This window comes from Physella acuta, unplaced genomic scaffold (genome assembly GCF_028476545.2).
Source record: "Physella acuta isolate Inbredline_101_S28 unplaced genomic scaffold, ASM2847654v3 ptg000765l, whole genome shotgun sequence".
In the NCBI taxonomy this organism is placed as follows: domain Eukaryota; kingdom Metazoa; phylum Mollusca; class Gastropoda; family Physidae; genus Physella; species Physella acuta.
Genome location: NW_026732283.1, coordinates 164,222 through 189,027, shown reverse-complemented (window position 1 = coordinate 189,027; position 24,806 = coordinate 164,222). Strand labels below are relative to the sequence as shown.

Here is a 24,806-nt window from a genome sequence, read left to right as displayed (position 1 = left end):
TGTTATAATAATTTTTACTAGTTTTAACAGTATCTAGACCTGGATCTAGATCGAGCCCTAATTGACTGTCGCAAAACTTGTGAAAGTTTTTATTTTAGTGTTTCAAAAAAAATATTAAACTAGTTATTACACTTTACTTTATTATTCAAATTAAGATCTACTAATGTACTATTTATTTCTTTTTCCTGTGTTGATTAAACATAAAATTAAGTTAAAACATTAAATTAGTTCAATCGACTTTATTTATATTTCACTAGTCAAATAAACCATGGTTTACAGTAACTAATGTTTACAAAGTTCAACAATGATAACCATATCCCTTATAAATACAACATTGGCCAAAAAAAATAATTTCATGTCAACAAAAAAAAAATGGGAGGCTTCATGTCAATTAATTAGTGTTCATTGATTTTTATTCAATCATTGTAAACAGCACAAATCTTGTCGAAAATGATAAAGAAAATTAATCACAGGTAAAGTGTTATGTTTTGCTACTTCTCTGCACCACAAGGCTAGCATTAAGAAAATATATTCTAGATCTAGGTCTATCCATTTACAATATAGATCTATACATTTTGGTTCTTTAACTAAAATTACCTGAGCCGATGTTCCAATAGTGTCGATAGACGACAGCTTGAAAATCTGCAATAAAATATGCTGGGGTAAATTACTCCAACCATCAGCCATCTGTAAAACAAATTTATCAAAAAGCTTTTGATAAATGACTTATTTTTTTACTTTTAGTGTATCTAACACTTTTGAAATATCAGGCCTTTCACGAATTGAATGACAAATTGCGTGAATATCCGATTACAATAGACGCGAAACATTGCTGCGTAAAAAAATTATATCTTGTTAGAAGAGTTGGTTTTGTTGTCCAGATAAATGTGCAATTTTTTACCTTATAAGTCAACAAGTTGCACAAACTTCCTCTTATACCTAGTTTATAGTTGTTACTTACTCCTACAAAACATTGTAGAGAGGTTCGTTAACTTCCATATTATTTGTCCAGCAATCTTTTTACCCAGTATCGACCATTTTGTCCTGTATGACATTTTATCGTCCGTGTGTCTCTATAGTGCAAAACACTGTTTCATCTTCTAGCAATTATTACGTCAAAAGACTTATGCCTGTCACTGTTGTAAATATCACTGTTGTAACATCAACTTTGTACCTCTAATTGTATCTTTACAATTTCCAAACACTCTAGGTACAAAATTATCAACACACATGACCTTTTCTAGGTCTAATGAAAAACATAGCTCTGCAAATCGTCAATAACCACACGCCCATGGTGACCCGATTAAGATGCCCACTTAAAATAATAGATGTACCCTCCATTTGTCCACACGTCCCATTTAAAGAACCCCCACATCAATACCCTGTGTGGACTTTCAAAAATAGTATATAGTAGTATTTTTTCCATTTTTTTATTATGGACTAATTCAATCATGCACTTGTTTCTTAATTTCAAAAATGGAACGGCTTGGACTAGCGGTAGAGAGCTAGACTGCTCGAGTTCGGGTTTAAGTCAGTAGAATGTCCCTGAGTCCACTTAGCCCTGATGGGTACCTAACTCTCGTTAAGAAAACAAAGACGGCTGGGCATAGTGCTGACCACGATATCCCTTCATATGCAGAGGTCCTTCAAGCAAATAAACTCTACTTAATCTGTCCTGATGATGAATTTTCAAAATATCTAATTATTATTAAATATTAAAATAATCTGAATGATTTGTTTAAAAAAACATATTTTAAATTAAATTAACTTATGACGATTGTTATATTTAAATAAACCTTCGAAACCACAAAAAATGCTACAGAATATTACAACAATTAAACTATGAAAAGAAAAAGAAGAATAAAAAGTCATAGTTTATTTAGCTGCATGGAACATTTTCATAATAAAACCACAACGTGTTCATGTCCTATTACTGTTTAATGTAACTCTTATTTATTGCATATTATAAATAGAGGTGCTGTAACATAATTACCCTTTGAATGGGGTTAAACACGAGAGAACGGCCGTAGATGTATGTGTTTTTACATTGTTCATGCAGTTGGCACTATTTTTTAAATAAACAATAGGGTCTACTTTTTTTTATGATTGATAGAGTTGGACCATGATGCTGTTTGTCTGAATGCTTGTGAGTTAAAGCTCACATGTTTTTGTTTACTAGTTTTGTCACCTGAGCATCAATCAGTATTAAAGTAATACAGCTTAGTGTTGGTGACTTTTTGCTATGATCATCTCTTGTGCCTTTGATGCTGCTTTCAAAATGGAGATATATTTACATGGAACATTCTGTTCCTATGCTGTCACAAAGACCAAATTCATAACATTAACAAATGTTTATTTTAATGAAATTTTTGTCATGGTAGATGGTACATTTATGATCATAAAAATTTCTCATTTTGGCTGTGTAGTGTGTATAGTATAATCAAATGAAATCACTGTAGAAACTGTTGTTTACAAATTAAACATTTATAAAAGTGCAGGTTTTTTTTTTCTTTTCATTGATACATGTGGTTCAGCAAATATGTAGTCTTAATGTGTAAGTTCATTTTTTAATTAATAATTTAAATGTGGCAAAAGTCCTAAATTAAACTTTGTTAATATGTATTTCTAAAATCAATAATAATTCTACAAATTTAAAAACTTAATTTAGATTAAAATATTTTTTTTAAAATTAGCTATCAATTTTTAAAATGAACAAAGTCTGTCCTTTCATAATGTATTTTGCTAAGAGGATGGTCCCTTTCTCATAACATGCTTGAAAACAGCTAAAATTATAGAAAATACATTTCTATAAATAATTTTAATTTGAGTAATACAGCTAATAACATTGACGTAATGAAAAAAGTAGTTAAAACGTAATGAGTAACATATTTCTATTGTTATTTAAAAAGATAACTTTTCTTTTTAATTACTGAATATTTAATACAAATGAAAAAGAGCTATTTAAACAACTGATCAATGAATTAAAAACTGTTTAAAATACAACAATGTTTCTGTAGGCCTATTATTTGTTTTCAATAAATAAAATTACATATTTTGGTGTGTTTTTTTTTCCATACAAATAATTTAAAAGTAATCTTGCCCTGGTACAAGTAAATCAACATTCAGTAGCAAGCCACTATTCACAGACTCTTCTTTTAGTTTTTCTATCTCTTTGAGCACTTTAGAACCGATGGTTCGACTGTCGCGATACTTAAACTTGACATCCGTCAAACTGTTTGGTCTTTTTAATACTTCTCCAAATGCCCTCAAAAACTTAATCTGTGAAAACAAACGCGATAAAAATTTTAAAAAAAACTTAATCAGTAAAAACAAACAAAACGAAACATTTGTAATCAAAACGTATACATTTTTAAAATGTATAATATAAGCCAGTATCAGAACTAGAAAAAAAGGGCCACCCCGTAAACACATTTTAGGCCCACCCAAATACAAATATATAAATATAAATACAAATATATAAATATAAATATATATATATATATATATATATATATATATATATATATATATATATATATATATATATATATATATATATATATAAACATAAACACAAAACAATAACATAGGAACTCATTGCTGGCCTGTTCGGGTTTGGAAAAAAAAAGTTTCAATTAAAACAAATTACGACATAATGTCGTGTGTATTAGTGGTTTTTTTTTTTGTGAAAATCAGTTTTATTTTATCTATGCTATAAAACCTCTTAACCTCTATTCGGTCAAAAATATAAAAGAAGAAGCTTTGTATAAGTAATGGTTATGTTTATTTGTATGTCTTTTTGTATTTATATTATTAATTTTAAATACATTTCCTTTTTAAACAATGTCATTCTTAAGTATGTACTTTATAAAAAAATAATAATTAAGAGAAGTAAATGCTTTTTAATTTGTTTAGTAGAAATACATTAAATTGAGCTTATGAACACCCTTATTTGACTATTTAAATAAAGGAAAATAAGTCATGGAAGTGGTTTGAACGTTTGCTTATCTTTGATAAGTTTGATTGTAGGAGAAAGAGGACTCGGCTTTCACAGTGGTTTAAAAACAAATGGAAAAAGAATATACAAAAGCGTGGGATGGTGTCATTTGTACAAAACAACCATCTATTCAAAACTGCAAGAATTTTTTTAACTATGGTCCGCTTTGGGCCCCTAAATGGCGTGCCCCCTTGCATTGCGGGGTCTGGCGGCACTGTAGTTCCGCCCCTGATATAAGCAGCTAGGTAGTGTGTCAGTCCGTCATTGCTATAGATTCTGGAACCATAAAAGTAAATATCGTACCACGCACTACTTTTAAACTACACCACATTGTCTTTTTATTACCATTGGAGAAGGGTTTGTTTATATAACGACTAACATTTTTTGTATAATTGACACAGTTTTTACACTTTTCCATAACGTGAAGAAAATATTAAATAAACGCACATTGCTATATTATATTAAACTGATCAATTGCAATACTATTTTCGATTAGATTTCTTGAAAAGTGGGATACATTTTAATAACAGTATGGTCGAAAAAACTAATTAATTAAAATATTTTATAATTATGCCAGGGGGGGGGGGGGGTAATTCAAAAAGAAATTGAACTCACTCACTAATGTAAGTTAATTTTTTTAATAACTACCGCATTGATTATTTTATGTTAAGGTTCATAATTAAAACAGAAAAATATTAATCTAATTAGTCTAAAGTCTATCAAAATCACTATTTCTACAAGCTTTTATTTAACTCACTACCTCGTCAGTCTGTCTGTCTAGATCGAAACGCCCGAGCGAAATGGCAGGCACTTCTAACTGACAAATACGGTTCGTAATTGGTACGTGGGTCAAGACATGAAACAATGCATCATGACATTTATTTTGACTTAATTGATCGCCTGAGTAATTTTTATGAATTAATAAAAAATTTGACCAAATTAGTAGGCAGTCCTATCCAACTACTCCACACGTGTCATCACGTTCAATAATGGGATACATTTTTTTTGTTTTTTTTTTATGTTATTAAAACGGATGAAATTAGACTTCTAGAGAATGCCGTAAAGGCTCTCTCTGGACCAGGACGCCTAAGAAAGCGTTATGGTTTTTTTGCGTTTGTGTTTGCATTGTGTTTGTGTTTTTTGTGTTGTATTGTGTTGTGTTATGTTTGTGTTGTGGTTAGTGTCGTGTTTGTGTTGTGTCGTGTTCATGTTGTGTTTGTGTTGTGTTTATGTGTCGTGTTTGTGTTGTGTTGTGTTTGTGTTTTGTTTTGTTCTGTTCCCAAGTTGGTACATTTTAAAAAAGATTAACCGTGGCGGAGCACGGGTATGCAGCTAGTAACAATATGACTATGCAAGGCGTTTTTTAAGGTGGCATGGCAGCCATATCTAAATTATAAACTTTAAGTACAATAACTAAGAGAGCGATATAGCATAAACCCATATATACGGTAATTGGATGGTCAGTAGTGAAAAATAAAACAAATATAAAACAAATTTATAGCCACTAGCCAGAGAGGTTGACCCGAAGGGGTGCCAAAAGGGGTAGAAAAATTTAAAATATAAAAGCTCATTTTAAGCTTCAGTTTTGAATTGTGAACTGTCAAAGTTAAGAAATTTAACGGCTACAAGCCTTTACATTTTGTTTTAACTGTTTTCTACCTTGATTGGGTAACTATAAAACAAATACCCTTAGGAAACAGTGACCGGCAAACACCGCTTTCTAGCTTTTCCTGGATGGGGGCGCTTTATCGCCGACTAAAAATAAAATCGAAAGGATTTACACAGGATTGCTAAGTAGATAAACTTTATTGCTTATAAAATAAAAATTCAACTGCAACTTTGAGGGGGGTTGTAGACTGAGGTCTGAGGTGTAACGTCAATTTAGCGGGGAGGGGGGGGGGTAGCAGATGTGTGACGGAGGGTAGGGGGGAGATAATTTATTGATGACCCCTTAGGTTTATTTTTTTTCAGACATTAATATTTTTTTAATGGATAACGCATCTTAATGCGAGTTGAATTGGCGTCGAGTAAAGTTTTAGGGAACGAAAATCATACACCGTTATTATTAAATCTTTTCCGGACTGTCTCTCACACCCACGCACACACTGAATTATACACACACACACACATATATATATATATATATATATATATATATATATATATATATATATATGTGGATGTGTGTGGTTGTGTGTGCGTGGGGGGGGGGGGGGAGCGCCAAATTGAAATTTCGTCCCGGGCACAACATGCTTCTAAATGCACTGAAAATAAGAAAATAAAATGAGACTAGTAGTTAGACAGTTACGTTTGCTTCTGTTTTTATCATCATGGACATCGAAAACTTCCGTAAGCGTTGAAATGAAGCTAAATGTTTACAAAAATCTTCAGATAGTTCTTGCTCTCCAAAATGATTTTCTATATGAAGTTCTTCCAGTGTATGCTGGTACAGCGTTGCTATGTTTGCAATTTCAAACTGTAGAGAGACATTAATTTAAATGTGTATAGATCTTTTTCTCTCTCCATAAATAAAAAAATAAAATTAAATAAATGATTAAATAAATATGCGACTAAATAAATAAACCAACAAACATACAAATAAACAAACGAAATAACGAACGTGTAAAAAAGATTATTTAAGAAAAAATAAAGTGAGCATGATCAGGGGCCATTTGACATCGGGGGTCTGTAAAGTTTGTCCATCATGCTTACATGTTTGTTACGCCACTGCCCCAAGATTGAAATTTTCATTGAGCGTTTTTTTTTTTTGTCTCACAGTTAGCCTGAATGTTACGCTTTGTTATCAGGCAATGGAAATTGTAAAATAGAAAAAAAATTTAAAAAGTTTAACTATGAAAAAAAACAACCGGGAGTGATCTCCCCTAAACTTTCTCGAATATTCTATTATAACACTACGGGGGATGGCAACTCGGGATATAGACAATATTTTAAATTCAATTTTAATTACTTAAACTTTTTTAAATAGAATGGAATATCGTAAAAAAATAATTGCACACCAAGCGAACGCCAAATAATATGTGCATAATAGTGCGAAATATTATTAGTACTTTATAAATGCAAATGTATTTTTTGAGAAATCGGAAATAGCCTAAATTACTACTTCCGATCAACGGAAGCTACTCAAAATTTTAAAGAAGGCAGAGAATTAGATCTTTTACTTACATGTGAAATTTCATTTATCTATCTGCAATAATACTCAAGTTATAGGCTTTTGAAAAATTGAAAGTATAAAAAGTTACACTTTCGGTTATCGGAAATCGCTTAAAAGCTTATACGGATCTACAAATTAAATATAAGACTTATATATGAAATTTCATCAACCAAGCTGTAACTGTACATAAGTTATCTTGTTTACAGACACAGACACACACATACATACACACACACACGCACACACAAAGACATACGAACAGGATTGCAAAACTATGTTTTTCTGACTCAGTGAGGTGTAGAACGTTGAGATTTGCAAAAATCTCGATTTTTTTATTCACGATTACAATACTATTACGTTCCCGGTTAGTTTCAGACAAACAACAACGTTCACTACTTTTATTCCGTCTCAAATACATACATTCCAGCATAGCCCTCGTCCTACCCGCTGTCCACTATCCACTAAACCCCTGTATATTATATAATTATACATATATGTGTGTATGCATGTGTAAGTGTATAAGTGTGTACATTTGTGTGTATAATTGTATGAGTGTGTATATGTATGAGTGGTCATGTGTATCAGTGTGCATTTGTATGTTTGTGTGTGATTGTGTGTATGAGTGTGCGCATGAGTGTGTGTGTGTGTGTGTGTGTGTGTGTGTGTGTGTGTGTGTGTGTGTGTGCCTGTAAATATCTGCTCAGTGTGTGTCAATACTTACCTCATGTGAGAGAGGCGCTACTGCTGTTATGCTGATCAAGGGAATGCTTGGCGTCAATAGGACAACTTCTGACATACCATTCACATAAAAGGACACCACAAGATCAGGACATGATTTTTTTAGAGCCACCCATGCCGTGTCGCTAATGCTTGCTAATTTTATGAAAAGAATTATATATATATATATATATATATATATATATATATATATATATATATATATATATATATATATATATATATATATATATATATATATATATATATATATATATATATATATATATGTATATATATATATATATATATATGTATATATATATATATATGTATATGTATATATATATATATATATATATATATATATATATATATATATATATATATATATATATATATATATATATATATGTTACGGTCAAAGTCCAAAGTCGGCCAAAGCCCGCATTGGCCAATATCGCCTCATATAGACCGGTCAAAGTCTGAAACTTTACTTGACTTCGGCCTTTGGCCGGCCAGTCGGAATTAGAAGATCATCTGGCTAGGGACGACCGGCCAAAGCCCGAATTAGAAGATCATGAGCAGATTTTGAAAACAACAATACATAATCTTTCGACTCAGAACAGGCCATAACAGACTAAATCAACGCATGCATAAAAAACTAAAAATTGGGTGTGGCGAAATATGCCCTTGTGGCAAGGCCCCGGAAAATACTGAGCATGTCCTTCAGGAATGTTCTCTTTATAACCAGGCGCGAGTCAGACACTGGCCCCTGCTCACCCCACTCAGGGAAAAATTATATGGGGCACCTGCTGATCTGGAGACCACAGTCCGGTTCGTTCACGAAGTTGGATTTATTGTCTAAATCCTCCACCATATTCTCAATTAAGAACGAAGAAGAAGAAGATTATGAGCAGATTTTTTTGTTTAATACCGTAAGGATCATAAAAATTAAGTTTTTGTTGATATTATTTAGAATTACATAGCAGCTTGTTATTTTTACACTTGCAGCGATTTGTTGTGTACTTGGTTGTGCAATTGCAACAAATGTAGCCTTGGCCACCGGCCAGTAACTATGAAGATGCGATGGTTCGTTGTGATTTTTCCTTAGTGCCAACGGGCGACAATGAGAGCAGTTTTTCGTGAAAAATTGAAAACTCACTTCTAGCATATAGTTATTTTAGTACACCATGTTCCGTTCCTAGCTTGTAAAAAGCGCCCTCGACGCTCATGATAACTACAATGAAGCTTCGGGAAACACCGCGGCCTCTGTCAACATCTGGTATACAGATGCGAACATTATCTCCACTTCAGCTTGTTTAAAATTTTGTATCTGATTTTGTTAGCATCTTAGCACCTTGAGTTTGAAAGTTATTATGAGCTGCTGACCTGTTGTCCGTGATTTCTTGTTTTTTGTGACATAATCTGCAAGTAATGTTCCTTCCGTACCTTTCGTCTGCTTCATTGGCTATTCCGCAAATTGCATGGGCATCGTTGCCACAGGATCCACAATAATGGGCTGCACTACAATATTTTTCATTAACATACAGAATCTGTTGGTCTTATTATTGCCACGCAACTGGTCTGGACATTCCGCCACGGCAGCAGATGTGTTAGCTGAGGATGTCGTTGCATTTATGGCAACCTCCATTTCTTATTCAATGTTCTCAAAATCTTCCTCAGTAGCTAAATTATCGAGAGCCTCTCTTGGTAGATTTGAAGTGCTAAGTCCCACGTTTGCTTTGCATCCAAACAAGGTTTCATTTGGCGATTGTTGTATTCCTTAATACAAGTTAAGGTTTTTCTTAAATTGAATGAATTTGAGACTCCTAGCCCAATGAGCTGATTCATTTGTCTGCATCTATGTCATCATCATATTTTGAACATCTTGGTTAGTACGTTCTTATGAACCTTGGCTTTGGCTATGCCTTGCTTTTCCGTAAACTAGTTTAAGTTCAGGCCACATGTTCTTTAGTTCAGAAATACCTTGATTCACAAATTCTCTTCCATTAGGATTTGGATTATTTATTTTGGTAGCCATCTGGTATGTCTGTCTCTTGATCTGACGGTCATTTTGATCCACGTCGCATAGCATTTTGAATGCTATACAAACAAGAGCTGAACAATATGTTACTCAAATGCAACCCCACCCAGAATAATGAAAACGAGATCACAACTTAGTCTACATAGGACATTGGCCAGGACATCCAGGACAGTGCGCGCATTGGCCGGCCATTGTACAAAATACGCTCTCAGCGCTAAGTTCTTCGGACTTTGGCCAAAAGAGGGAGGGGTGCTTTTTTGTAATTCCACCACTGGTTATGCTCTATTTATAATGAACTTATTTTAGAATTAATATAAGACTTTCTGCTCAGTACTTTACCTTCTAGTTCTTCGACAGTGATAAACAACTGGGTGAAATTTGTCCCAAGACTGTTTGATAGGTTTTCTATCAATTGTTGGTTAATGTATCCTATGTCAAGCCTGTGTAAGTTCCTAAAATTCTGGACACAAAACACTTTATCAATTGAGAAATTATATTTAAATTGTACGAGGAGTGAACTAGCAAGCAAAAACTCATTAGCCAAGAAGATTTGATTTTGTCGGACAAGCTAGATGGTCACAATGTGATATTGTCAATATCTAAGCATGAAATAATTAGCCTTGCTTTATGCACTAGAGAGGGGAGATTCGTGTGTCTAATATTTAAAATCGTAAAATAAAAACCAATTCGACATTATTTCTGAAGATTACGGCAACATACTAATATACTAATCCAACCTTTAATAAGTTAGCAATATAAACATAAAGTGATATTTCAACGCCAAGGGTAGACAAAGGTACAGAATAGAGTCCAAGTAAAGACAGAACAGACAGACCCGACGGGTTCCGAACCTACCACTCCACACGGCACCAAATTGCCTCGCCTTCCATGCCTCAAGTCAGGCGTGTAACCGATTCTACCAATCAGCTCTACAAAAATAGAGCTTTCTTGGCAGACCACTATCATAGCCTGTGACACGGGAGACGCGGGCTGGCGTGACCTCTGAACCCTAAAGGGTCTGACCGCTAGCCTTATAAACACAACAAGGACTATTATTCGACCAGACAAGCGACACAAGTATAGGGACGATGATACAGACAAATAGTAGCTTCCTTGAATGGGTATAGTGTAGACATGGTAAGGGGTGGAAGCAGGCGATTTAGGGTTCAGAGGTCACGCCAGCCCGCGTCTCCCGTGTCACAGGCTATGATAGTGGTCTGCCAAGAAAGCTCTATTTTTGTAGAGCTGATCGGTAAAATCGGTTACACGTCTGACTTGAGGCATGGAAGGCGAGGCGATTTGGTGCCGTGTGGAGTGGTAGGTTCGGAACCCGTCGGGTCTGTCTGTTCTGTCTTTACTTGGACTATATTCTGTACCTTTGTCTACCCTTGGCGTTGAAATATCACTTTATGTTTATATTGCTATTTCAGTTACAACGCCTGCTTCCACCCCTTACCATGTCCTTTAATAAGTTTGAAGTTAATTTCCTATCTTAATGGGTTGAAAAGCTGGAGACTTGTGTTTACCTGATTCCTTAGTTAAATCAACATTAGCTACTTTAAATCTTTAAAAGAAAGAAACCTATTTTAAGGTTTTAGCCGAAAAGAAAACATATTGAGGTATAATAAAAACGTAAAATTACTTTATGGACATAAAAAATGAAATGACTTACTTTTAAGATGGTATTGAAATCATCAATAGGTCCGTCAATAAAGTTATAATTTAGAGTAATTATTTTCATTTTCTCCCCTGAAGATGTGCCTAGAATCTCCAAGAAACTTTTCACATACTTTTCTTCAATGTCTGTGCCTTCAAGGACAAATTTCTGTGGAACGATTATAAAAACAAACTCTTCATTGTGTATGATAGAAGCAATGGGCTAAGGAAACAATGAAGAGTTGTATAGCTAGAAACAAACACTTGTTAAGTTTAATGTGATTGATCATAAACTAGCTGAATTTTAAAAATGAACTCAGCTGTATTTTCAAATATATATATATATATATATATATATATATATATATATATATATATATATATATATATATATTTATATATATATATATATATATATATATATATATATATATATATATATATATATATATATATATATATATATATATATTTATATATTTATATATATATATATATATATATATATATATATATATATATATATATATATATATATATATATATATATATGGGTACTATTGGAGACGACACTTTAGGAAACAACTATATTAAGGTTAAGGGGGGAGTATCACTAAACATTTGAAAACAGCAGATAAAAGAAAGTCAACGTATGATGCAACCATCTTTTATAAAAAATCATACCAAAAATGTTTAATAAGTAATTTTTGGCTGCTGTTTTCCATCATTTAGATTTTAGGCCAATCCTGCTACAAATACTCTAGGAGATGCATAACATAGTAGCCTATCGTTGGATTTAGAAGATTTCCATTGTGACAAATTTTGAATGTTTTAGATTTTTTTTCAAAGAAAGACCCAACAAAAGGGACTTTGAAATTTACTTTTTTTAATAACTTTATTTTCAAATAGAAATAATTACATCAACATATAAAAATGTGTGTGTGCTTTGTATTTAACAAAGTTTAAACATTAACAAAAATTATCATTACATGATCAAAATGGTGGACATTTTTAAAAAAAAAAGATCAACATTTTAAGTGAAGATAATTAGAAATAAAGAAGTAAAAACATGTTTTTTTTTAACCATAATAGTAAAAGTCTTAATTGTTTCTACAGTTTTGTTGAGAATTTTTTTTACAATATAAACAGCGTGAGAAGTTAATAGAAAATATTAACAATGTGTAAATAAAAGGTAGAAAGCGAAAAATAGAGATACATAATAGATTCTAATTGGATACCAAATGGGTTGAGGGTGGTGTTGTCTTTTGTTTTTGTTTTGGAAAGAAAATTATTCCTCTTTAGGCCAAACTTAGCGGCGGATACAAGCATTGTTCTACTTACTACGTCATGAAAAGACATGTGACACTGCAGTGAGAAGTGTAATAGCTGTTCAAGGCCGTATTTTGACACGTATTTTGACACGTTCTATTTTGAAGCAAAGTATAAGGAAACAGTTCAAGGCCAGTTTTCACAATACTTAGATATGGCGCATTAAAACGTGTACACTATAAGTGAGTCTGCTATACACCTTAGAGAAACAAAATTGCAGATCAAGCTCAAATTTGGCATGCTTCAGTAGGGCAGTTTTGACACTTTTTAATGAAATAGTATTTTGTTTTCAATGAGGGCAAAGACCATACCGGTGCCGTGGGAAAAAGAACACATGAAAGATTTAAAGATTTCATTGACAGCTATGTCTGTAAATTTAAATCCGTCATACTTAATCTTATTTTGTAAATACCAGACTAGCGATCTAAAGACGGCCGTCGCAATCAGTTTGTCGTCGTCATATATTGCGACTCCAGTCTTGTTGATTTGTTAAATGTAATAGCTTTGTTTGCAATGATTGCTTGCTTTGTTTTTAACATGGTATTTAATGTTTGTTTTGCTAATTGAATTGTACTGCATTCTAAAAAATGTGTTTTTCTGTTTCGTGTATGTTTTGTTTGCAGGTCTGGCATGTAATTTTAATGTTTTTGCTTGACTTGGTGTTGCGTGAGATTGGGGTTGTGTTAAATATTAACCTATAGCTAATCTCTCTTTCTTTGCGTGTTATTTCCTTCTTATGTAAGTTTCTGAAGGTGTCGCTTATATATATTGTATTGTACTCTCTGGCCCATTTAATCCTATGGTATAGAGGAGTTGCTTGTTTCTCGACTAGGATGTCGTATATTTTTAAAATATTTTCTCCAATGATGTTGCTGCTTCCTTTAGATATTTTTAATATTTCTCTGTAGAAGTTCCCTCTATCATTCCCTCCATAATGTGGTGTTGTGATATTGACTATGAGGATATTCTTTCTTTTAAGCCCTATATATTATTGAGCCAATGGGTGGTTGTGTGGCTCTATCCTAATTCTGTCTAAGTGTTTTAACCTAAAGGCATTGATTTTTGTATGTATATCGTGTAGCCCTATACCGCCATTTAGCTTACTTTGTATCAAAGTTTTGTTTCTTATGTTTCTAGTTGTTTTTTAAAAGATAAATTCCCTAATTTGCTTGTTCGTTGTTTTTATGAATCTGTTCGGTATCGTAAAATTCGTTGCTATGAATATTATTTTAGGTATGACATATCTGTTTACTAAGGCGGCTCTGGCGAAGATCGTTGTGTTAATATTTTTGTAATTTTTAAGGCACGATTCTATTTTCTCGGTCAGCTTTAGCCAGGTAGCATTGTCTTTAATCTTGTTGTCGCCTGTATAGGTTATTCCGTAAATTTTTAGTTTGTCCACCACTGTGATGTCTGTATTGTAGTCGTCTTTGTCTGCCCATTGTACTGCTTCCATAACCTTCGATTTGTCCGTGTTGATCTTTCCGCCACTGGCTTTACCAAAGTCAATAAACCTTTCCATTACTGTCTTTATGGTCTTCTCAGATTGAAGTAGAAAAGTCATGTCATCGGCGTAGGCCAATATCTTTTTATCAGCCATGTTTGGTAGTTCAGTCCTTTTATAGTGATGTACTGTCTAAGGTTCTCTAAGAGGGGCTCTAAACTAAGGATGTAAATAATAATCATTAAAAAGTTTTAAAAACCCACGTTTTCTGATTGAACTAAAAAGTAGAAAATAAATGCTACATATCACAATAATGCAAGCGATCACTCTACTATAAGCGATGAAAAACGTGGGGCGCCGAAGTAAAAGTTTTTTATCGGTCATTGTTAATATAAGATGTAAAAGTTATATTACTATTGATTAGATAATACTATTGACTTTTATTAGGGAGCTTGTAGAGAGTCAACAGTATTAGAAACTGTAAGAAAATCACAGCGCCCCACGTTTTTCATCGCTTATAGTAGAGTGATCGCTTGCATTATTGTGATGTATAGCATTTATTTTCTACTTTTTAGTAAAATAGGGACGAGGTCAGTTTCAAAAATCCTATAAAACTCGTTTGTCAGGCCATCTGGACCAGGGGCTTTGTTTAATTTTAATCCATTGATTGCTTTGACTTTGTCTTCTTTAGTTATGGGAGTGCCTATTTTCTTTCGGTCTTCGTCGTCTGCCTTTATGATATGTTCTAAATATTTGCCTTGGGTGTCAGCATTGACCTCTTCTGATTCAAAGAGTTGTTGATAAAATGTAAAACTTTGTTTGATGTCTTCGGGGTCGGTTGTCACAGTGCCAAAGCTGGTGGTAATACTATGGATGTGTTTGTTGTTGGCATGCATTTGCTCAAGTATTATATTGTAGTGGGATGGTTCTTCACTCCCTAAAGTATCTATTTTACTGCGAATGAGAGCGCCTTTGTATTTATGTGCATGCAGTGTGTTTAGTTCTCTCTCTATTTCATCTATTTTGTCTCGAGTGCTATTGCAACTAATTAGTGTGTGTATTTGACTTTCTAAGTATTCTTCTTGTTGCTTCATGGCAATGTTGATTTCCCTAGCTATTTTAATAGTGAGTTTTGTTATTACATGTTTGAATTCTTCCCAGTGGTGTAATGCGTATGCTGTTGGAATTGTTTGTGTGTAGTGTGCGGCCGTGTCTTTTATCGCTGCAGTGTATCTGTCGTTTTCAAATAGAGTGTTGTTAAATTTCCAGTACGCCGTATTAATTTTTACATTGGATGTGGTATTTATCTGTACTAATGTTGCTTTATGGTCGGTGAATCGAAGTGTTTGGGCTATGTGTTTTATCTTGGTCACCTATGTGTCTTCATGTACGTATATCCTGTCTAGCCTTGATGAACTATGGTGTGTTGTACTAAAGTAGGTTGTTTCTGTATCATTTTTAGGTTTGTTTGTATGTGCGTCTTTTAAATTTTTGATGTATATTATGTTCTACAGTATATCAATTTGTTCTATGATCTTTGTATTCTGTGGTTATTGTTTTCTGTAGATTTCTGTAGAAATGTTTCTGTTCTTGTTTTTTTATTGGTGCGTATATGTTGATGATCGTGTATTCTGATGTGTTGTCTTTAATTGTGGCACTTGTAAATCTGCCCTGTGTGTCTGTTTTCATGTTTTCTAATTTGTATTTGTTGTTTGTGCAAAGTATGCTGGTTCCCCTACTGTGCTGCCCTGTACTATGTATTGATTGTTTAATCCCCAGTATGTTGCAAAATGTCTGTGCTTGTTCTATTGTGTTAAAATGTATCTCTTGTAATAGCAAAATGTCGATATTATGTTTATGAATGAAATGAATGAGAGCCGGGGTTTTACCGCCGGTTACCCTAATGTTTAAAGTTACTAATGTGTGTAGACCCATGGTTGGTTCTGTTAATTTTATTTGGCCTGTTGTGGTTGATCTTGCTGTATATCGAGTCCTTCAAATTGTTCATTGTCACTTTCCATCTCATTTTCATTATCTGACACATCCGATGAATTGTTTGTTGTGTTGAAAATATCTGGTTCCCCTGTTGGGAGGGGAACGTCCATTATTGCAAAATGTAAGCTGTCCTTACTTTCAGCGACGTACTCTAGCCTTACTGGCTCTTCCCTGTCGCTGTCTGGGAGTTCTCTATCTTCTGGTGATTGGACTTTTTCTACTGTAACCTTCAATTGTCTAACTTGATCTGTTCCTCTTTTGACTAGGTCGCTGTTAGATGGTTGGGATAGTTGTGTATTATTAAATATTGTAGGCGATTCTTCACCTTCCATAATTTGTATGGACCCCATTTGTTTGCTTCCTGTATCTCTTGGTGTACTCCTCTCTTCCTTATCACCAACACCATCTTCTCTTTTCCTCTTCAGACGCTGTTCTCTTCGTGCCGCGCTAGCGCTGATCTCCTTGCCATTTCTTTCTATCAGTTTGGTGATATCGTCTTCGTCCCAACTTTCCAGACATCTCTTGTCGTTTTGTAGTCGCTGTCTTTGAGCTGCCTTTTCTTGTTCCCCCCAAGGCTTTACTACATTATACTTCCCGTCTTTCTTTTGAATCCCGTCCATGAACCGAGCGTAAAGTTGGTTACACATGGTGGGGTAGTGCCTATCTGTTTTACAGTTGGGGCACAACATCCTTCTCTCTGAGAGATGGATCACTGCCACCTGTGCCGCCCCTTCAGCATCTTTAAATCTTATAAAGTGAGGTATTTTTCTTAGTCAATTTTGGGTTTAATTATGAATTTATAGTAGTTCCCTCGATCTTCGGTCTTGATGTTTGGTCCCCTCTTCACATAGGCCCTGAAGGGCTGTTTCCAGTTCAGCCTAACTAAAGTAAGGGGAGCGCATCTCAATGTACCTTTAACACAGTTCTTTTTGTCGACATGAGTGACGCTTACTCTAGTTAACCTCTGCGTCTTTTCATTGGTTAGTGTCTTTGGCTCGTAGAATTCAGTGAGCATGAGACTCGTAAATTTTCCTTGAACCCAGTGTAGCATACCAGACATTCACTTCTACATAATTGTATACCCTTTTGAACTCAGTCTCCTGGCAGCCTATTATTTTGGCAAATTGAGTTAGAAACTCGGCATTTGTAATCGTGTTCAGCCATCGGCCTTGAAGGATTGTAATTTCTACCGTATTTGGTTCAGGGAAGAAGACTTTGAATCCCGGTATACAGACGTCGAAGAACAAGTTATCCTCATCCATTCTTGTTTATGTATTTTGGTCCCACCAGGACCAAAATACAATCAACAAGTTTCAATTGTTTTTGTTTAGTATGAACATTTTCTTACAAAAATTTACTTTACTTAGAAATAAAAACGCGCATACTAAATTAAGATAACAAGGGTATCTCGATTCAATCACTTTCATTAAAATCCAAATTTTGAAATAAAAACAACAACACAAAATTGTCACAAATAACACATTAAAAATGGAAATATACGCAGCACTATTTACAGACACATGCTACGGCGGCCATTTTGACAAAAGGTTTAGAGACATAAATCAACAACTTTTTAAATGTTTTATTTGCTTATGAATGTAATCAAAGTGTAATCATCTAAAGTTACATCAATAACTACATCTGTTTCCGTATCAGTGTCTGTGTCTGTTTATGTATCTATACCAATATCTATATTCATATCTTTACCGATATCTTTTTCATCTTGGTTCTCAAGAGAATATTTATATCTTTACCGATAAATATTTCTCCTTCGATCTCAATTGTAATGTTGGACGGAGTTTCCTCCAACACATTTAAGTAAAACATGTGTTAAAATGTAATGCGCCTATCGTGATGTTGAAGAGAGACGTGACAATGATTCAACACTTGCCTCCAGATTTTTCTGCTGCTCCAGAAATGTGTTCACGGCCGTAACAAACGTTGTCATTTCGGTGTTTGTCGGGTAGTCCTGGTATAGTCCCTGCAGTTCAAACACTTTGAGGTTAGGTCTACTTCTGGACAATATCTCGAACACGGTCTTCAGTGTCTTCAGCATGTGGTTCATGCGAACGCTTCCGTTGCACTCAACTTTTAACTTTGTCACGTTTTTTGCACATTTATTTGTAAGTGCAATAACTCTCCGTGCTATATCAATAGATTAAGAATATGTATCCATATATATATATATATATATATATATATATATATATATATATATATATATATATATATATATATATATATTTATATATATATATATATATATATATATATATATATGTATATGTATATAACCATTTTATACAATTAAAATATAAAAAAATAAAATATCGCAATCAGCATCGAGTACGAGTATACAAGTCAGAGCAAGCATTAACATTACCCTCTCGCTTACTCTTACTCTTACCTTAATCATTAACATCACGACTGCCACTTCCCTTACACTATCGTTTTCATCCGGTTGTAGATGAATATCGCTTTTTAGTTAAAACAATACCTCTGGAACTTTCCCGTAATTTACCCGATCTAACTAGTGTGTGTCCTAATTTACAGCGTGACAAACAACCCGGATTATATATATATATATATATATATATATATATATATATATATATATATATATATATATATATATATATATATATATGCATATGTATATATATATATATATATATATATATATATATATATATATATATATATATATATATATATATATATATTATATATATATATATATATGTATATATATATATATATGTATATATATATATATTTATATTTATTTTTTTATATTTATATATATGTCTATGCATGTATATGCATATATATGCATATGTTTGTAAATGTATAAGAATATAAACACATACACGTATACTGCACGTACACATCATAAACATAAATGAGATATTTCATTATGATTCGTATATTGATTTGTAAAATAAATAAATAAACTTTTTAAAATCTCTACTTTTTTACTTTCATGTATATACGAAATATAGAGAAAGTCTTGTAATCGTGCAAAAAATATCCCTTAGTCGGAAAAACATAATTTTGCAATCTTGTCCGTATGTCTGTGTGTATATGTGTGTGTGTCTGTGTGTGTGTGTCAGTGTGTCTGTAAACACGATAACTTGAGTACCGTTACAGCTAGGTTGATGAAATTTTATATATAAGTATTGTATTAAAATCGTAGATCCGTCTCAAATTTTGAGCGATTTCCGATAAACGGAAGTGGTACTTTTTTTACTTTGAATTTTTCAAAAGCCTATTACTTGAGTAATATTTCAGATATATAAATGAAATTTCACATGTAAGTAAAAAATCTAATCCTATAACGTCTACCAAATTTTGAGTAATTTCCGTTGAACGGAAGTAGTAATTTACGCTAATTCTGATTTCTCGCAAAAGCGCAAAAAATGAATAAAGTACTAATAATATTCCGCACTATTATCCGTATTTTGTTTTGGCGTTCGCTTGGTGTGCAATTCTTTTTTCTACTAGATTCTATTCTATCTTTAAATGTTTATGTAATTAAAAATCATGTCTATATTCCGAGTTGCCATCCCACGTAGTGTTATTTAAGAATATTCGAGAAGGTTTAAGGGGGATTACTCCCGGTTTATTACGATCTATATCTCTAACCGTTTTTTTCCAGTTCTCTTTCATTCAGGATCAGTTTTATGGACCGCCACAACGAAGGCACTTGTGTTGCTGTGTTCCAGCAATGGCAAACCTTAAAGATAATAAAGACATTAAGCGACCTGCATTACCCACACATGTGTCACGTAGCAACCAGCCTAACCCACACATGTAGCAACCAGCCTAACCCACACATGTAGCAACCAGCCTAACCCACACATGTAGCAACCAGCCTAACCCACACATGTAGCAACCAGCCTAACCCACACATGTAGCAACCAGCCTAACCCACACATGTAGCAACCAGCCTAACCCACACATGTAGCAACCAGCCTAACCCACACATGTAGCAACCAGCCTAACCCACACATGTAGCAACCAGCCTAACCCACACATGTAGCAACCAGCCTAACCCACACATGTAGCAACCAGCCTAACCCACACATGTAGCAACCAGCCTAACCCACACATGTAGCAACCAGCCTAACCCACACATGTAGCAACCAGCCTAACCCACACATGTAGCAACCAACCTAACCCACACACGTAGCAACCAGCCTAACCCACACATGTAACAACCAGCCTAACCCACACAAGAAACATGTAGCAACCAGCCTAACCCACTCATGGAGCAACCAATCTAACCCACACATGTAGCAACCAGCCTAACTCACACATGTAGCAACCAGCCTAACCCACACATGTAGCAACCAGCCTAACCCATGCATGAAGCAACCAGCCTAACCCACGCATGTAGCAACCAGCCTAACCCACACATGTAGCAACCAGCCTAACCCACACATGTAGCAACCAGCCTAACCCATGCATGAAGCAACCAGCCTAACCCACACATGTAACAACCAACCTAACCAACAAAAATGCAACAAAATGCAAAAAAAAAAAAGAATAATTCTTTTTGCCATTGATAAAAATGAATTACTAAATACATTTTTCTGTTAAATTGACAATTCTGACAAGGGTTTATGTGGCGGTAAGGGAGGATGACATCAAAATGTAAACTTCTATAGAGACATTAGTTTTGATTCCCGGCTATAAATATTGTTACCATTAAATATGCACATCTTAAAGCTATCATCCGCTTTGGAAATGTAGACACCAAATGCAAAATTTACGTTTAGAAGCAATAAATTCATGCTTTATATCAGTTTGGTATAGTTCTGCAATGTCGTGAAAATGCATTTGGATTAAATGGATTGAAAAAAATTAGTATAGGCCTACCCGTAAAAGTTAAAGAGCTGCTAGCGGATTCAAACTATGTTGAAAAAAAATCTCTTTGGTCGCTAAAGAACTCATTTTTCTATTCATTAAAAATGTCTCCAATGATCCATTTTTTTTAAAACGATTCTCAAAATGGTGAACTCACGTTTGAGTGTAGTTTATCCGGAATTGTATAACAATAAAAAAACCCAGAAAAACAATGACTTAGGCTTAGTCTGTTCCGGAATCCACAGGAAGTTTAATAAACCATACTTTTTTGGCGCCATATTGTTTTCAGTACCTTACGTTATTTTGCATGATAAATATTGTTTCACTTATCATTTTTTATTGCTAATTATATTTAAGTGTCTCTTAATAATTATTGCTGCTACTAAATTTTGTTAGAGTAATTTTTTACTACTATTTACAATATATAGGCCTAGATCTAGATTTAGATCCGATTGACTGTCGCAAAATTTGTGCTAGTTTTTATTACAGTGTTTCTAAAATAATCATCAAAACTAATTATTACACTTGACTTTATTACTCAAATGTAGGTAAAACCTTAGTTTAGCCTCGGTTATTATTCCGGAATGGTATAGCAGTAAAAAAACAGTAAAACAATGGCAAAGTCTGTCAAATTGTTCCGGAATCCACCGGAAGTACTGTAAACCATACTTATTTGGAGTCATCTTTTATTTTTCATACAGAACGTATAAACATTTTATAGATTTATTTTATTTGCGTGTTAAATATTGCTTTAGTAATTATTTTGTATTGCTAGTTATTTTTAAGTATTTCAGCTAAATATTTTTGCTAATAAACATTGTTTAACAGAATTCGTACGCAGTGTGGATAAAGTCTTGAGTTTAGAAAAGTGAATTTCAGACTTTAAAAAGTCTGGACGAGTCTACACTGTGGTATGACGTTTTTCGCTGAAACGCAGAAGAAACCCGATTTCTCAGTTACTACGTTATTGAGGGAGGGAGTGAGGAGTGTTAGACCTGTCTTTTTGTTGTTGTTGTTGCGTGACTGACCGTGTAAATGTGTTTCAAGTATTTAAAATTGTTATTTAATGAAAGAATGATCGGCCATACAAATCTTAAGCTTTCTTTTACCCGCTATTGTTCCTTTGTCTGAGTTTGCACGTAGGTAGTCTTATAAAAATATGAGGGAAGCTGTAAGTGGCAGTCTACGTATAATTTAACTACCGGTATTTCGAATTCACTCTCCAAACTGTTTTTGAAATCTTTTACCAAAGCTGACGATTAGAGCCAGAATAACCCACCCCTCCTAGTAACTAAGGTCACTGATATCTGAACGTGTATGAGCTGACCGTGACCCCATGTAGGTAGTTGGGGTGTTTGGCTGGGGAGGGGTGAGGGAGAACAAAAGTTAGGGTAGAGTTCAATCTATGACGTATTAGACTGGGCTACTGTGACCTCACAGTGACCCCTCCACAGCCTCTTATTGTGTGTGTGAGTGTGGGGGGGGGGGGTATACCGGTAGTTTTTAATAGCAGACAAATAATGGTGTTTGGTTTCTTTTACAAAGAAGGGTACGAACACTGTATCTAGTCACTCGTACTATTTTGGTAATCATTTTTACTATTTTCGAAATCTATATTCTTTTACTTGGCCTAGCAGCTAGTTAGATCTAGATCTAATTAATTAAGGGTCGCAAATCCGCTGCCTGCCAAAAACATTTTTAAAAATATTACATTTGACTTTTTAAATTTATATTTATATATTTTTTTTTAATTTTAGATCTACTAATTTAAATCTACTATTATATTTATTCCTGTTTCCTTTTGTTTACTAAACTTATAAAATTAAAACATTAATTTACTACAATCGACTTTCACTTTATTTATATTTCCATGGTCGAATAAACCATGCTTTACCGTACTCTAGTTACCGAAACTCAACAAACATTACCCGATAATTTCCGCCGCTAAACTAAGGTTTTACCCAAATTTAGATCTATTAATTTAAATGTACTATTTATTTCTTTTTCCTGTGTTGATTAAATTAATTATATATTTAAGTTAAAACATTAAATTAGTACAATCGAATTTATTTATATTTCATTGTCAAATAAACCATGGCTTAATGTAACTTATGTTTGCGAAACTCAACAAACATAACCATAACTAAGCTTATAATTATTTTACATCCATTCGTTATGAATTAACATTGAAAAATGAATCTTTTTTAAGTCAACAATAAAGATGGGCGTCCCGTCAACTCAGTAAGTGCCCATTGATTTATTTATTCATTGTAAACAGCACAAATCGTGTTGGCAATACTAACGAAAACAAATCAAAGGTAAAGTGTTATGTTATGCTACTGCTCTACACCACAAGTCTAACATTAAGAACTTAAAACAATTTACTGTTTGTAGATTGTGGTTCTATAACTAACATTACCTGAGCTGAGGCTCCAATAGTGTTGAGGGACGATTGTTGGAATATTTGCAATAAAATATGCTGGGGTAGATTGCCCCAATCTTGCTCAGCCATCGTAGATTATACGAATCTATACATCAACTTATTATAGGACAGTTTATTTTTTTTCAATGCATCTAACACTTTCGAAATATCATGCCCTTCGCGAATTGAATGACAAATTACGTGAATATCCGATTTCAATAGACACGAAACATTGGTGCGCAAAACAGTTGTATCTTGCTAGAAGGGTTGGATTTGTTGTCCAGATAAATGTGTCACTTTTGACCTTCTAAGTAAACAAGTTGCACAAACTGGCCCATGGTGTCGGCTATTTACAGTCTAGTCTCTTGATTGGACGTCGTGTCACATCCATAGCGCATGGTATTTAGGGCATGTCTTTCACTATTCAGACATCGAGAATAACTGCCACAAATAAGAAGAAAATACAATCATGTATAAACTCATGCCTCAGAAAGATCCTTCAAATTCGGTGACCTTAAACCATCGGAAATAAAATACTTTAGCAATGGACAAATCAACTGCCATCTGAAGAATCGGTACTTAAGAGTAAATGGAAATTTATTGGCCACACACTCAGGACGCTTGCATTCAGAATAACAAGACAGGCCCTCACCTGCAATCCACATAGCAAAACGAAAGGAGGCAGACTTAGAAAGACCTGAGGATGTGACCTGGAAGATGACACCAAGAAGATTGGATACACCTGGGGCCAGTTGGAGAGACTAGCCCAGGATAGAGACTAGCCTAGGACAGAGACGCCTGGAAAGCTCTTGTAAGCGGCCTATGTATCTGGAGAGGCGATAGGAAAACCTAACTAACCAAACCTTTCACTATTTAGAATTTTCCCTTTAGTTGACACGCGACTTCCCCTTACACCTAGTTTATAGCTGTTACTTACTCCAACAAAATATTGTACACAGGTCCGTGAACTTCCATATGATTTGTCCAGCAATCTTTTTACCCTGTATTGACCATTTTGTCCTGTAGAAAATTTTATCGTCCCCTGTCTATATAGTGCAAAACACTGTCCGGTGAATCCATCTTCTAGCAACTATGACGTCAAAAGACTTTTACCTGTCCCTCTTGTAACTATCACCTTTGTACCTATAATTGTATCTT

At 33.9% G+C, this 24,806-nt stretch overlaps 1 protein-coding gene across 1 annotated transcript; it reads right to left on the bottom strand.

Annotated features, from left to right (window-relative positions):
• Positions 1–2,730: 2,730 nt before the first annotated feature.
• On the bottom strand, positions 2,731–23,880 carry LOC131950462 (F-box/LRR-repeat protein 21). The gene is made up of 8 exons (XM_059312629.1): positions 23,646–23,880; positions 20,003–20,093; positions 18,249–18,502; positions 11,606–11,758; positions 10,273–10,393; positions 7,891–8,042; positions 6,306–6,473; positions 2,731–3,279 (listed from the first exon to the last, which is right to left on the bottom strand). The coding sequence occupies exons 1-8, from the start codon at positions 23,736–23,738 to the stop codon at positions 3,085–3,087; spliced, it is 1,227 nt and encodes a 408-aa protein (XP_059168612.1). The 5' UTR covers positions 23,739–23,880; the 3' UTR covers positions 2,731–3,084.
• Positions 23,881–24,806: the final 926 nt, after the last annotated feature.

Bases quoted from the DNA above. Each gene is read 5' to 3' on its own strand.
- LOC131950462 (XM_059312629.1), bottom strand. From the start codon at position 23,738: ATGGCTGAGCAAGATTGGGGCAATCTACCCCAGCATATTTTATTGCAA. The intron at 20,094-23,645 runs GTAATGTTAGTT...ATTATCTTTAAG, and splicing joins CTATTGGAGCCTCAGCTCAG to GTTTGCCATTGCTGGAACAC. The intron at 18,503-20,002 runs GTTAGAGATATA...CTATTGATATAG, and splicing joins AAGAGAACTGGAAAAAAACG to CACGGAGAGTTATTGCACTT.